The sequence below is a fragment of the Moschus berezovskii genome, chromosome 9, assembly GCF_049115385.1.
Source record: "Moschus berezovskii isolate FMDL1 chromosome 9, NW_MosBer_1.0, whole genome shotgun sequence".
Lineage (NCBI taxonomy): Eukaryota > Metazoa > Chordata > Mammalia > Artiodactyla > Moschidae > Moschus > Moschus berezovskii.
The window spans coordinates 31778191-31791776 of NC_142468.1; the positions used below are offsets into that span (position 1 = coordinate 31778191).

At 39.9% G+C, this 13586-nt stretch overlaps 1 protein-coding gene across 4 annotated transcripts in view; it reads left to right on the top strand.

The window, feature by feature from the left end:
* Positions 1–13187, top strand: part of RTN1 (reticulon 1) — a 250209-nt gene extending 237022 nt beyond the window's left edge. For 2 of the 4 annotated variants that reach the window (XM_055436736.2, XM_088839560.1), the window contains 5 exons: positions 903–1041; positions 2459–2528; positions 3035–3081; positions 3167–3225; positions 12284–13183. In XM_055436736.2, the coding sequence (XP_055292711.2) occupies positions 903–1041; positions 2459–2528; positions 3035–3081; positions 3167–3225; positions 12284–12326 (358 nt within the window). In that variant the 3' untranslated portion in view covers positions 12327–13183. Of the gene's footprint in view, positions 1–902; positions 1042–2458; positions 2529–3034; positions 3082–3166; positions 3226–12283 lie in introns of all 4 variants that reach the window. The other 2 variants (XM_088839559.1, XM_088839558.1) reach the window with 2 other exon arrangements.
* Positions 13188–13586: the final 399 nt, after the last annotated feature.

Sequence of the window (13586 nt, forward strand, 5' to 3'; positions counted from 1 at the left end):
ATTGTTTCTATCAATAAAAGGAGTATCTAACTCAGAGTACATTTTGACTCAAAACATATCAGCTAGACAAATCTGCTTTTCTGATTATTTTTCTAAAAAGCCAAACATAAAAATTCTCAATCCTCAGAGTTAGGTGAGCACTGGTAAAACTCTAGAAGGAGACAACATGGCAGAGAGAAGGAAGGACAAAGAGAGGATGGGTCTCGTTGCCGGGTGTGGGGAGGGTGGAGAGCACGGAGGGTATGGTCAAAGCAGGAGGGTCAATTGATTTTTATAGATTTGTAGAGCCTGGTTTATCTACCCAAGAGTCCAAATTAACCCTTTGAACACATGGAAAATGCAGTTACTAAAAATACCACTCTTACTAGAACCAGTGAGCATCTTAATATGTCCCAGGTCACTTGTATTTTCAGAGCTCTCTAGAATAAAACCTAAAAGTACTTTCCAGAATTTAAATATGAAACCTTAGAGATTTGATGAGAAATAGTAATTGACAGCTAAGATTTTGAGATATCTCAATTATTTAAAAAGACAATTCATCTTCATGCAGCCAAGATATAAGAACTTTTCACAATTGCCCAGTGAGCCAGATATACAGAGAATTCAGCAAGTGAACTGATTTGGGACTGACTTTTCTCTGCTCTTAGCCAGTTGCTCTGAATTATCAGCCCACACTATCATGTTGCCTATGAGAGACAGAAGCAGTCACATTGCCCACTGAGTGCCACGATTCCTGTGTTCCCCATATACTAACTGTGGGTGCGGGTGTGGTGCCCTGCAGTCTTCTGACTGGCGTAAATCCTTCAGGGTGACCTGACTGTGGTCCTCAGGGTTGGAGAAGGGAAATAGCTGTTTCAGGGTTCCCTCTGATGGAGTTCTCTGTGGGGATGTTCTGTTGACAGGGCCTACTTGGAGCTCGAGATCACCCTGTCTCAGGAGCAGATTCAGAAGTACACAGACTGCCTGCAATTCTACGTGAACAACACACTCAAAGAACTGAGGAGGCTCTTCCTTGTCCAGGACCTAGTGGATTCCTTAAAAGTATGAGTGCTTAAGCCATTTCATTTGACAGTCTTGAGTTTTGTTTTCCCTAAAGGTACACTTAATGTTATAAACTTCCACATGATGGAGAATAAAGTAAGTGCTAATTATATTCTAGAGTCTGAAAATGTCCAGCTGCACACTACCATGGAGCTCATCCAGTCTAATGTCATCATTTTATAGATGTTGAAACTATGGTTCAGCGAGGTCAAGGCACTTGCCTGAGGTTGCCCAGTGAGTCACTGACAGAGCTGGGATCAAACCCAGGTTACATAGCTTCTAGTTTTGTATTACTTGCAGTACCCAGGCTGCTGCTTGTTCCCATTTTCAATCCCTCAATTTCCTAAAATTATTTTAAAAACAAATATCTAGTTTAGGGAATGTGAAAAATACGCACGCTTTTTCTTAGAAAGAAACACTGTCTGATTAGACCTGTGGGCTGTGAGAATGAGTCCCTGAAGTGTAGAGGAGGGGCACTTGGGTGTTATTCCTGGTTCCATCACTGAACTCGCAGGGCTTCTTGGAACAGGCTGCTAGGACAACCACATGGCTTGTATGGAAAACCAAAGTCAATCAGTCATGACTCAACAGGGCCACGAGCAGAGGGGTAGGAGCCCAGGCAAGGATTCTGTCCGTTCTTCATCCTCCCAGAGCACTGGGAGGGATCTGTACCATGGGCTGCTCCTTAATGAGGAAGAAAGAGCAGAAGGAAAGTGAGTGATGAGTCCTTAAGGCTCAAGGTGCTTTACTGGAATAACAACTTGGCAAATAATGACTAAAAAAGAGAGCAGGGAGATTAAAATTACTTACCTTAGAGCTTTTAAGGTAACATGTCTACTTAAATTTGTAATGTGAAAATTGTGGGCTAGAATAGGGATCAGCAAACCTTATCTGTTATACAAAGGGCCACATGGTAAATATTTTAGGCTTTGTGGGCTACACAGTCTTTGTTGTAGCTACTCAACTTTGTCACTGTAGCAGAAAAGCAGCCAAAGACAACACATAAATGAGTAACTGTGGCTGTGTGCTAACATTGTTTATGAATACTGAACAGGCGTACCATTTTCACATTATACAAAATGTTACTTTTATTTTAACTTTATTTGACCATGCAAAATTCATTCTTAACTTGTGGGCCTATACGAAAACAGGTCAAGGCCAGTTTGCTGACCCCTGCCCTACTTTATTGTTTCACTGAGTCCCTCAAATCTTACAACAAGGAGATCCACAGGGTTCTGAGACAAGTAAAGACTGGATCCTCTTTCAGTAATTCTGTGATGAGCTTTAAATGCTCTTATACTTCCTATTGAAACTATGATGTCGTTTGCCTCAAATTTTAATCTAAACAAATCAATGAAATGAGACTCTTATCTGTCATAATGGGTTTAGAAGCTCTGATCATCATTTCATTTGTTAGTTTGCAGTCCTGATGTGGCTCCTAACTTACGTTGGCGCTCTCTTCAATGGCCTGACCCTGCTGCTCATGGGTAAGGACGGACAAGTGTGTAATGTCTCCCTTCACTTTCTCTGTGAGCATCCCCCTAGGCTGTTAGCTTGCTTGGATGGGTTCCTAGCAACAAATTCCAGATTTTCTGAGTGCAGAGCATTTCCCTGACCATCATAGTTCAATTAAAGAGCATAATATACCAATATATTACACAGTAAAAATGAATTTCTTGAAGTTTTTTCTTTTTCTTCAACCATAACTGGTTTTATCTGGCTTCAAATATGTATCTGCTTCAATGGTGTTATGTATAGAAGATCATTTTTATCTTAGGAGGTCATTCTCTCATTCCAGGAATAATGACTTAATATTTGTGAAGGTCTCAGCATTTTTTTGTTTTCCTTATGAACTAGCCGTGCCATCTTTTAGCTAGAATGCTGGCTACTGCAAATAATGTCATTGTATTACATAACTATATAAAAATGTATCTATGAGATTGTTCCTACTTATAACTCTCGATTTTGATACTATATTTGTTTTCCATCCCAGCTGTGGTTTCAATGTTTACTCTACCTGTAGTGTATGTTAAGCACCAGGTAAGTTCTATGTGATGTCAAACATTCATGTTAAGTTTTGACCTTGTGAACTGTGGATGTGCTCATGATTTCTTCCTCTTTGTAGGCACAGATTGACCAATATCTGGGACTTGTGAGGACTCACATAAATGCTGTTGTGGCAAAGTAAGTTGCATAGTGAAATTTATAAAAAAGAGAAACTGCCTTAGGCAGGCATTTGACTGGATTAGATAGGAGTAATAAAAGGATAATAAAGTAATAGACTGATTTATGATCATTCACTTCTTTGAGTCATATATTCATACCTTTACCAAATATATTATTTCAGAAATAAAGTATAAATTTTAAAACTTCCATTTAAACAAAACTTTCAATGGTTTATTTCAGGTATCATGAAATGAATTTTAATAAATGAATGATATTAATGTCTGTCTGGGGACTGGCTCATGTCCAAGAATAAGATGGATTGGAGGAAGGAAAGAAGCCTGATTCAGAAAAGTAAAATTAAATTTTCGTAGATTAATCAAAATAAAAGTGTTAGCATTTTCAATTTTTAAATAGTAAATATCACTAATTTTTAAACCATTGAAATTATTTTTAAAACAAAATATTTTTTAATCTTGAGAACTTTTATTACCTTTTAGATTACACCATTTAAATTCAATAAGTGTGTGTGTCTGCTTATTTTATTAATACCATTTCTTTTTAAACCTGAGTCTTAAGTAGACGCTACTTTATATATTAGGAGATAGTGATTCCAGTTATAAAAGTATCTACAGTTAATATAGTCATTAACTTAGTAGTTTTCCCTAATTCTTAAATTAGTGTTTTTAGATATATCTTCATCTAAAATGAAGTTTTTCTGTTGTTATTATTACTCAAGATTTTGTTTTAATCAAAAGCTGACCTCAGCTTTGGCTACAAATACACTTCCGAAAAATACTAGTTTCTCTCCAAGAATCCTAGAATCATGTGGCTAGACCTAGATGATAGTAAGAATTAAATGGAAGTATTTTAGATAGTCAAAGAATGTACAGAGCAAAACAAATAAGCAAAAAGCAAGCGCTTTAAGGTTCCTCTGCTATTTGATTTGTGTATCATCAGTTACAGTTCTCTCCTGAAGTTTATAAAGATTTTTGTTTTTATTATGTATTGTTTCTGTTCTTCCTCTTAAATTCATGTGAATTTGGATCTATATCAGATCCGTAGCACATTTCAAAATGCCTGAAATTATCAGCTTAACACATATGCAATGAATACCTAGTGAAAATCAGAAGATTGAAGACAAATATTTATTCCTTTGTATTAGGAAATGACAGCATGGTATAACATGAGACTTGGTATTTGCCAAACCTGGGGAACCTGTTGAAAATATGAATTCCCAGATTCTACAGCAAACTTATGGAAATAAAATTCCTGGGATAAGGGACCCATAATCTATATTTTAATGAACTTCCTAGGTGACCTTCTGGCAGTTAGAACTGTGTTCAGGAATGACAGCAAAGAACACCAGAATAGGAGCTTGGAAACTGGAAGACAGAAGTTCTAGGCCTCAGCTGTTCAGTAATTAGTTTGAGGATCTTGGACAAATCACATCTCTTAATTTTTTATTAATTAGTTGCTTGCTTCAAAAAAAAAAAAAAAAGACATTATTTTCCCGGCATTTCATTAACAGGTACAGAGAGTATAAAGATGAATAAGATGATCCCACCTAGCAGAGCTCTTAGCCTATGGGTACAGGCAAAACTGTAAAGAAATAACCATAAGACAGTATAAGAATGACAGTAGAACTGTATAAAATATTAAGGTGAGAGAGATAAGGAAACTACTGTTCTTACCTGGGGGATAATGGAAAGCCACCAAAATAAGGGCCCTTGCTAGCATGGCTGGGTTCTGTTGAGGACTTCTGTCTGTGTCCTCACATGGCAGAAGTAGATGGAAACTCTCTGGGTTCTCTTTTATAGGGCACTAATCCCATCCCTGTATATGCTTATTTTTTAAAAGAAATTGCCCATTCAGTTTTCAAATAGCTGTATGTTACCACCAGGAATGGAGAAGGAAATGGCAACCCACTCCAGTGTTCTTGCCTGGAGAATCCCAGGGATGGGGGAGCCTGGTGGGCTTCCGTCTATGGGGTCACACAGAGTTGGACACGACTGAAGTGACTTAGCGGCAGCAATCCCATCCCTGAAGGCTCCATTCTCATGACCTAATCACCTTCCAAAAGCCCCGCCTCCTAATACTAACATATTGGGGGTTAGGTTTCAATATATAAATTTGGGGGTGTTGGGTGATGGGATGCAGCAGGGTATAAGCATTCAGTCTATAGCAGCCCTGAAGGATGGTAAACACTCATCAGGTGGATGATGAGGGGAAAGACACTGCAAGAAGAAATAACACAGGTAGAGGCAGAAGCATGAAAATGTAGGTCAGGGTCAGGGAGCAGTGAGTCAACCAGTGTGTCTAAAGCTTAAATGAATGAAAAGATGAACTAGAAAGGGCCTAGAAAGAGAAGCTGGGGCCAAGTATAGAATGCTGTAAGGAGTTAGTACTCAACAGGACATAGCCTGCCCTTGATGTTCCTATGCAGGAGATTTGTATTTTGCCCAGATTACTATGGCAGTCTAGTGGGAGGAGAATTGGAAAGTGAGATGTGGTAATTAGCAAGGAGGCTGTTTGAATTCAAACAAAAGTGGTAGGGATATAAGCCTGTTAAAATAGAAGGAAAGGAGAGATGGCAGAATCTAAAATGTATGAACATATGTATACAATTCTGTTCCATTCCGTTCCGTCGCTCAGTCGTGTCCGACTCTTTGCGACCCCGTGGACTGTAGCCTACCAGGCTTCTCCGTCCATGGGATTCTCCAGGCAAGAATACTGGAGTGGGTTACCGTTTCCTTCTCCAGGGGATCTTCCCAGCCCAGGGATCGAACCCGGGTCTCCCGCATTGGAGGCAGATGCTTTAACCATATGGTTGGCTAAATTAAAATTGGAAATCAATGATCTGAACCGGAATGGAAAGGAAGCTAAGGACAAAAAGAGAAACTGAGTGGGGCTTCCCTGGTGGTCCAGTAGCTAAGACTTCATGCTTGCAATGCAGGGGGTTTAGGTTCAATTCCTGGTCAGGGAACTAGATCCCACGTGCTACAGCTAAAGATCCTGTATGCTGTAATGAAGATTGAAGATCATGCATGCCACAACTAAATAAATAAGAATAAAATATTTTAAAAAAATTAAAAAAAAAGAGAAACTGGGTAAGTTACGTAGTTAAACAGCAGTTCTCCAAGAGAATCTGTTTTGCCTGACACTAAATTTTGAAGGATATTTCTTAGTGGAGTCTTACCTCTAAGATTTCTTCAACCTCTGAAATTCTGATTACATGTTAGAATAATTCCACCAAAAGAACTCACACCATTTTAGTGAAACCGTTAAAAACAGGAACTTTGGAATCAGATAGACTAGCTTGAGTCCATTTCTGGCATTTTTTAGCTATAAGAATTCATTATAAATGTTATTTGATGCCCTGAGTTTGTTTCTTTATCTATACATTGAAAAGATAATGTCTGTAAAGTAGTCTTACTTGGACATAGGGAGCACTCAATAAATACTCAGTGATCATAATCATGATCATCCTACTCCCGCTGCTTAGAGATCAGCTCATGGTGAGTGTGGAGGACAGTCCCAGACTAGGCAAGAGACTTTGGTGCCCCTCCCACCCCTATACTGAGTGAATGACACCCTTGTCCAGGTCATTTAACTTCCCTGTGTCTCAGTTTTCCAGCTCTAAAATGGGGGTACGTGCATGCTAAGTCACTGCATTTGTGTCCAATTCTTTGCAATCCCATGGACTATACAGCCCACCAGGCTCCTTTGTCCATGGATTCTCTTGGCAACAATACTGGAGTGGGTTGCCATGTCCTCCTCCAGGGAATCTCCCCGACCCAGGGATCAAACCCAAATCTCTTACATCTCATTCATTGGCAAGTGGGTTCTTTACCACTAGTACCAGCTGGGGAGCCCCTAACTGGGGATAATAACACCTAGCAACACTTTCTTAGTATTTCATTGAGGTACTTGAAAAGTCTTCCTGGTGTCCTTGAGGAGAAAATGGAGATGTATAGTCCAGATGATAGCACAATTGGTAGAGTTCCAGAATGTTGAAATTGTAGACGCTATGGATGTTCATTTGTCCACCGAAAATCCATCCAGGGCGAGGTGTAGTAATGTGACACAGGGCTCTGCCCTTGACTCCATGACTTTCCATACCAGTGTTTCATATGACTATGTGAAGACAAACCAAATATACTCATCAGAGTTCTAGGTGACACATAGCTTGGAGCAAAAGCACATTCAGAAGACAGCAAGCTCAAGATTCAAAATGAATTAAGTGATCTTGAGTAATGTAGAATGCTGAACTGAAGTTAATAAAATGAAATTGACAGGGAAAGCAAAGTCCTATATTTAGATTTTTTTTAAGTCAACTTTTGCAAATATAGAATGGGAAGAGGGGCAGATGCGATAGAGTACAACAGTAGTGTGTGTAAAAAATACCTGGGGGGTGAGTGATAAATAGATTAATTCATCACAGCCAAATATGAATCAGTAATGTACTGAGGCATATTTTTTTAAATATATGCAAGTTTAGATGTTATTAATAAAAGTATATATCAAAATCAAAAGAGGCCATAGTCGTTTCATATCCCATATTGTCATTCCGTAGATGTGTTAAATTTCAGAGTTGAACATTTTAAGAGCTGAAGTCATGTCCAAAAGGTGACTGGGTATTGAAGTATTGGAAATATGACAGTAATGTGAGTGACAACCAAACTTTACTGGAGATGATTATTCTGGAAAAGAGATAACTTTAAAAGAACACAGTAACTATCCTCAAATATTTGGAGGTCTAACATTGAGAGAGAAGTAATCATTCTCTTTTTCTCTAAAGAGCTATGAATGGAAAGGCCAGAAGTTCTGAGATTTGAATGAAACATGAGGGGAAACAGTACCAATTAGAGTTGTTCAACAATGAAGCCATTTGCCCTGTGAAACAGTAAGCTTACTGACACCCATTCAAGTATTCACATGAAAGTTAGTTGACCACTGGCAGAGCTGTGGTTTAAAGGACTTCTGCAATGGGAGAAAAGTAGAATTAGTTAACAGTTAGTCTACTGTGATATTCTAAAAGCATTTCAAAACTAATACGTATATGTTATACTTTGGCGAAGACCAGACCTAAGGTGTCTCTATTGAAATGTTTCACGTTCTCCGCTGCGTTATCAGTTTCTGCCTCTTCTGGCTCATTGCCACAATCATAATCGCTCTAGTCTTTCTGTCCTTGCTGTCTCTATTGCTTCTCTCCCCACCTCACTGCAGTCAGGCCTGCACCCTGAGCACTTAAGTTGCTCTTTGTCAGGGTCCTAATGACCTTCATATTGCTAAATCCTGCAGTCATCACGCCATCCTCAACCTTCTCAGCCTCTCAGACACTCTTTAGGATTACTGCCCTCTTTGCTGAGCACTCTCCTTGACTCCTGGCACTGCTTGAGTCTCAGCTGCTTTCTCGCAGTGTCTTCTCTTGGCTCTTCCTTCTCTGGTTCACCCTTCATCCCTAGGGCCTCAAAGATTATCTCTATGTCAAGGACTCCAAAATGTGTGTCTCCACAAGCTTAGGTTTTTAAAAAGTCCACTTTAGAAATATAGAATGTGAGGAGGAGGAGGTGGAGATGAGATAGGATACAACAGTGTATGTATAAAAAATACTTGGAGGTTTTCATTGGTTAATTGTCACAGCCAAATATGAGTCAGTTATGTGCTTGAGACATTTTTAAAAAAATCAATGCAAGTCTCAGTTCGGTCACTCAGTTGTGTCCAACTCTTTGCAACCCCATGAACCGCAGCACGCCAGGCCTCCCTGTCCATCACCAACTGCCAGAGTCTACCCAAACCCATGTCCATTGAGTCAGTGATGCCATGCAACCATCTCATCCTCTGTCATCCCCTTCTCCTCCTGCCCTCAATCTTTCCCAGCATCAGGGTCTTTTCAAATGAGTCAGTTCTTTGCTTCAGGTGGCCAATGTATTGGAGTTTCAGCTTCGGCATCAGTCCTTCCAATAAATACTAAGGACTGATTTCCTTTAGGATGAACTGGTTGGATCTCCTTGCAGTCCAAGGAACTCTCAAGAGTCTTCTCCAACACCACAGTTCAAAGTCATCAATTCTTCAGTGCTCAGCCTTTACGGTCCAACTCTCATATCCATACGTGACTACTGGAAAAACCATAGCTTTGACTAGATGGACCTTTGTTGGCAAAGTAATGTCTCTGCTTTTTAATATGCTGTCTAGGTTTGTCATAGCTTTTCTTCCAAGGAGCAAGCATCTTTTAATTTCATGGCTGCAGTCACCATCTGCAGTGATTTTGGAGCCCAAGAAAATTAAGTCTCTCACTGTTTCCATTGTTTCCCCATCTATTTGCCATGAAGTGATGGGACCAGATGCCGTGATCTTAGTTTTCTGAATGTTGAGTTTTAAGCCAGATTTTTCACTCTCCTCTTTCACTTTCATCAAGATGCTCCTTAGTTCCTCTTTTCTTTCTGTCATAAGGTGGTGAGATTATTGATATTTCTCCTGGCAATCTTGATTCCAGTTTGTGCTTCATCCAGCCTGGCATTTTGCAGGATGTACTCTGCATATAAGTTAAATAAGCAGGGTGACAATATACAGCCTTGACGTATTCCTTTCCCAATTTGGAACCAGTCCATTGTTCCATGTCCAGTTCTAACTGTTGCTTCTTAACCTGCATACAGATTTCTCAGGAGGCAGGTCAGGTGGCCTGGTATTCCCATCTCATGAAGAATTTTCCAGTTTGTTTTGATCCACATAGTCAAAGGCTTTGGTATATTCAATAAGGCGGAAGTAGATGTTTTTCTGAAACTCTCTTGCTTTTTCAATGTTCCAGCGAATGTTGGCAATTTGACCTCTCGTTCCTCTGCATTTTCTAAATCCAGCTTGAACATTTGGAAGTTCTCGGTTCACATACTGTTGAAGCCTCACTTGGAGAATTCTGAGCATTACTTTACTAATGTGTGAGATGAGTGTAATTGTACAGTAGTTTGAACATTCTTTGGCATTTCCTTTCTTTAGGATTGGAATGAAAACTGACATTTTCCAGTCCTGTGGCCACTGCTGAGTTTTCCAAATTTGCTGGCTGATTGAGGGCAGCATTTTAACAGCATCATCTTTTAGGATTTGAAATAACTCAACTGGAATTCCATTACCTCCACTAGCTTTGTTCATAGTTATACTTCCTAAGGCCCAGTTAGCTTCACATTCATCTGCTTTCCTGATGTTATCTCTCGAATGTCCCATAGACATTTCAGATTCAGCGTGTCCAAACAGATCTTGCAGTTTCAGCCCAGAATTTGTCTTTACTTCAGTTGTCGCACCGTCTTTGTAAATGGCATTATTATTCACCTGGTTGCTCAGGCCCGAAACCAAAGCACCTTCCTTGATTAGCGTCAGTCTTTCCCCTGCCCACGCATTCAACCCGTCAGCTTGGCATTTGGGTCCTGTCTGCTCCAGCCCCTCACTGGATACCCAGAGTGTGCACTTGACTCCTCTGGCAAGGCTTCGTTCCATATAACCCCAGGCCATTGCCATTCAGCACCTAGACTGCCCTCCATCTGTTATTGCTCTGTTTCCCCACTTTTTTCACATAACCACCACCATCATGATCTTTTTTGATCACATCATTCCTTTGCCTGCAATTCATCAATGGCTTCCCAGCCACGGAATAGAATCTAAATTCCTTTTACCGCCTGCAAGTTTCAACACCATCTGGTTACCTCCTGCCTCTCAGACCTTCCCGCCTCACTCGCCAAGCACGCTCGTCTCATCCTTGCCTCCTAAGCTTGTCCTCACTTTTTGGCCTCTGTACTCCCTGCTTCCTCTTCCTGAAACACTTCAACCCAGTGGCCCCTTCTTATCCTGCAGACATCTGTTTCTCACATCAGGGGAGTTAAAGTAAGTGTCTCCCACCTAAAGGAAATCAACCCTGAATATTCATTGGAAGGACTGATGCTGAAACTGAAGCTCCAATAGTCTGGCCATCTGATGTGAAGAACCGACTCATTGGAAAAGACCCTGATGCTGGGAAAGATTGAAGGCAGGAGGAGAAGGGGGCAACAGAGGATGAGATGGTTGGATGGCATCACCAACCAACTCAATGGTCATGAGTTTAAGCAAACTCTGGGAGATGGTGAAAGAGAGGGAAGCCTGGTGTCCTGCAGTCCATGGGGTTGCAAAGAGGCAGACATGACTGAGTGACTGAACAACATCTCTCAGCTATCACCACTGCCCCCTCATTGCCTATCATTCCATCTTGTTTGGGTTTTTTTTAATAGCATTTGTCACAATATGTACTTCTCTTGTTTGTCTACTTATTTATTTCTGGCTCCTCAACCTCTGGGAGAATGAAAGCTCCATGAAAACAGGGCCTTCTCCCTTCTGTTCACTGAATTCCAGCATCTGGAAGGATGCCTAGCACAGAGGAAGGTCTCAGTCAAACTCTGCATGGGGAGCTCATTACGCTTTGATTTAATGACGCAAAATGCTGCCGGTGTAAACCTACCTAAAATAACACTGCCATTCTGTGAGAATCACAGAATTTTAAAGGCATTCGAAATATCTAATTTGCACCCATAAATGCTCTAGGACCAGGAAGGCTCATTCGCTGCCAGATGGCACACAGCTAATTAGTAGAGAGCTGAGACTAGGACTCGGCTTTCTTCATTCCAGTCTAGCAGTTTATGCTGAGGGTGACCATGCGTTTCTCCACCCTGGAGCCATCCCTGTTCATGCATGTTGTCCTGGAATAGTTAATAACAGCACTGTCTTTCTCTTTCAGAAGTGTCCCAGACCGAGTGATAAATGGTCAGCTACGTATATCACAGTTTTTATGATGCTGAAATAAATCAACATCTTTGTCTACCTAAAAAGTTATAATTTAAGAAATACGGCTTCCTGGGGTCATTCATTATTTAATCATACTTCCTTATTGCATAGAAATGCATTTATAGACACTCATACATAAAAATTATGCTATTTTTTTTGGAATATTAAGCTATTTGGTCACTTAGCTAATTAAAGCAACAACACATAGTGATGTCGTAAGATGATTTCATTAATAATACTTGTGATTTACCACTGTCTGATATTATCTTTTTAGGATTCAGGCTAAAATCCCAGGCGCTAAAAGGCACACTGAGTAAGTGGATACCCCACCGGACACTGAACACCAAGAAGAATGTCTGAAGTGGTAACAGCTCTGTCTTACATGTTACTGCAAATTGATTGTTTCTCCCCTAGTACCATAATCTTAGAGACAAACTTTAAAACAGCTGTTTTTAGGCTGTTTCTGTACCCTTAGGATATTTGAGTCACTTGTGTCAAGCACTAAAGTATAGCGAAAAGTGTATTAGACGTGGTTTTTAATTTTGTGTTGCTAAAAAAAAAAGTGCATGATGGTGAGAACCCAAGTTATCTTTCCTTCGTCGGTGTTCTTCTCTCTGCAATGCTTCTGTAGCTTCTCATGTTCCCTGTGGCTAGGCCTTTCCTGCCCAGTGCACTGATGCAATAGTGGAAATCGCTTCTATGTCCTTGGGTTGTTGGTTGGATCAATCTTTAAAAACAATATATAGACTTGTAAACCAATGTTTAAGTGTTTTTCCAACACACACAACATAAAAATAAAAACAAGTCGACCGTACTTAGAGTAATCAGTTTTGTATAACTTAAAATAAATAAATAAATGAATAAACCCAAAAACAAACATGCAGTGCTTTTGTTGTGTGAGACTGATGGGCTGATTTACATGTATGGTAACTAAAAAGTACCAGCATGTTAACTTTATTACAATTTGTATTACTTTCTCTGTAGTTCCTAATGGACTTAATTATGGATTCTGGATATTTGCACTTATGTACTTGATACTGAATGCATAAATAAATGTTACTAAGTGAAGAAACTTCTCCCTCTCTTCCTGTGATCACACCAGAAAACTCAATGCTCTAAGAAATAGCATCTGTGGATGTGCCGGACAGACTGAGACCAAGTACTCACTTTGCTCCTGTTTCCAGAATCCACATAGTCCAACTCCAGCCTAGTATATGACTCCTTTGAGTTATTAATAGAAATCACTGGAGACTGGTAAAACTGGAAAACATTCTTCATATTGTACTCGGTGGGGCTTATATAGATAATTTAAATAGTTTTTTTAAAAACTTGAACGTGATATAAATCCTCCCATAAACTTCTTATAATAACATGCAACACAGTACTAGCATAAAACAATTATAATTGCTATGAACTCAATGTTTTGGTAATTATTTATTGAGCATCTACTGTACTTGATACTGAGTGCCTAGCTCTCAGAAGAGAGACAATGAGTCCTGCCCTCACCAAGCTGAGTCTTTGGGGTTATTTACTGCTCTTTGTAGAAGTCCAGTCACCTGTGTTATGTCACTGTTAAG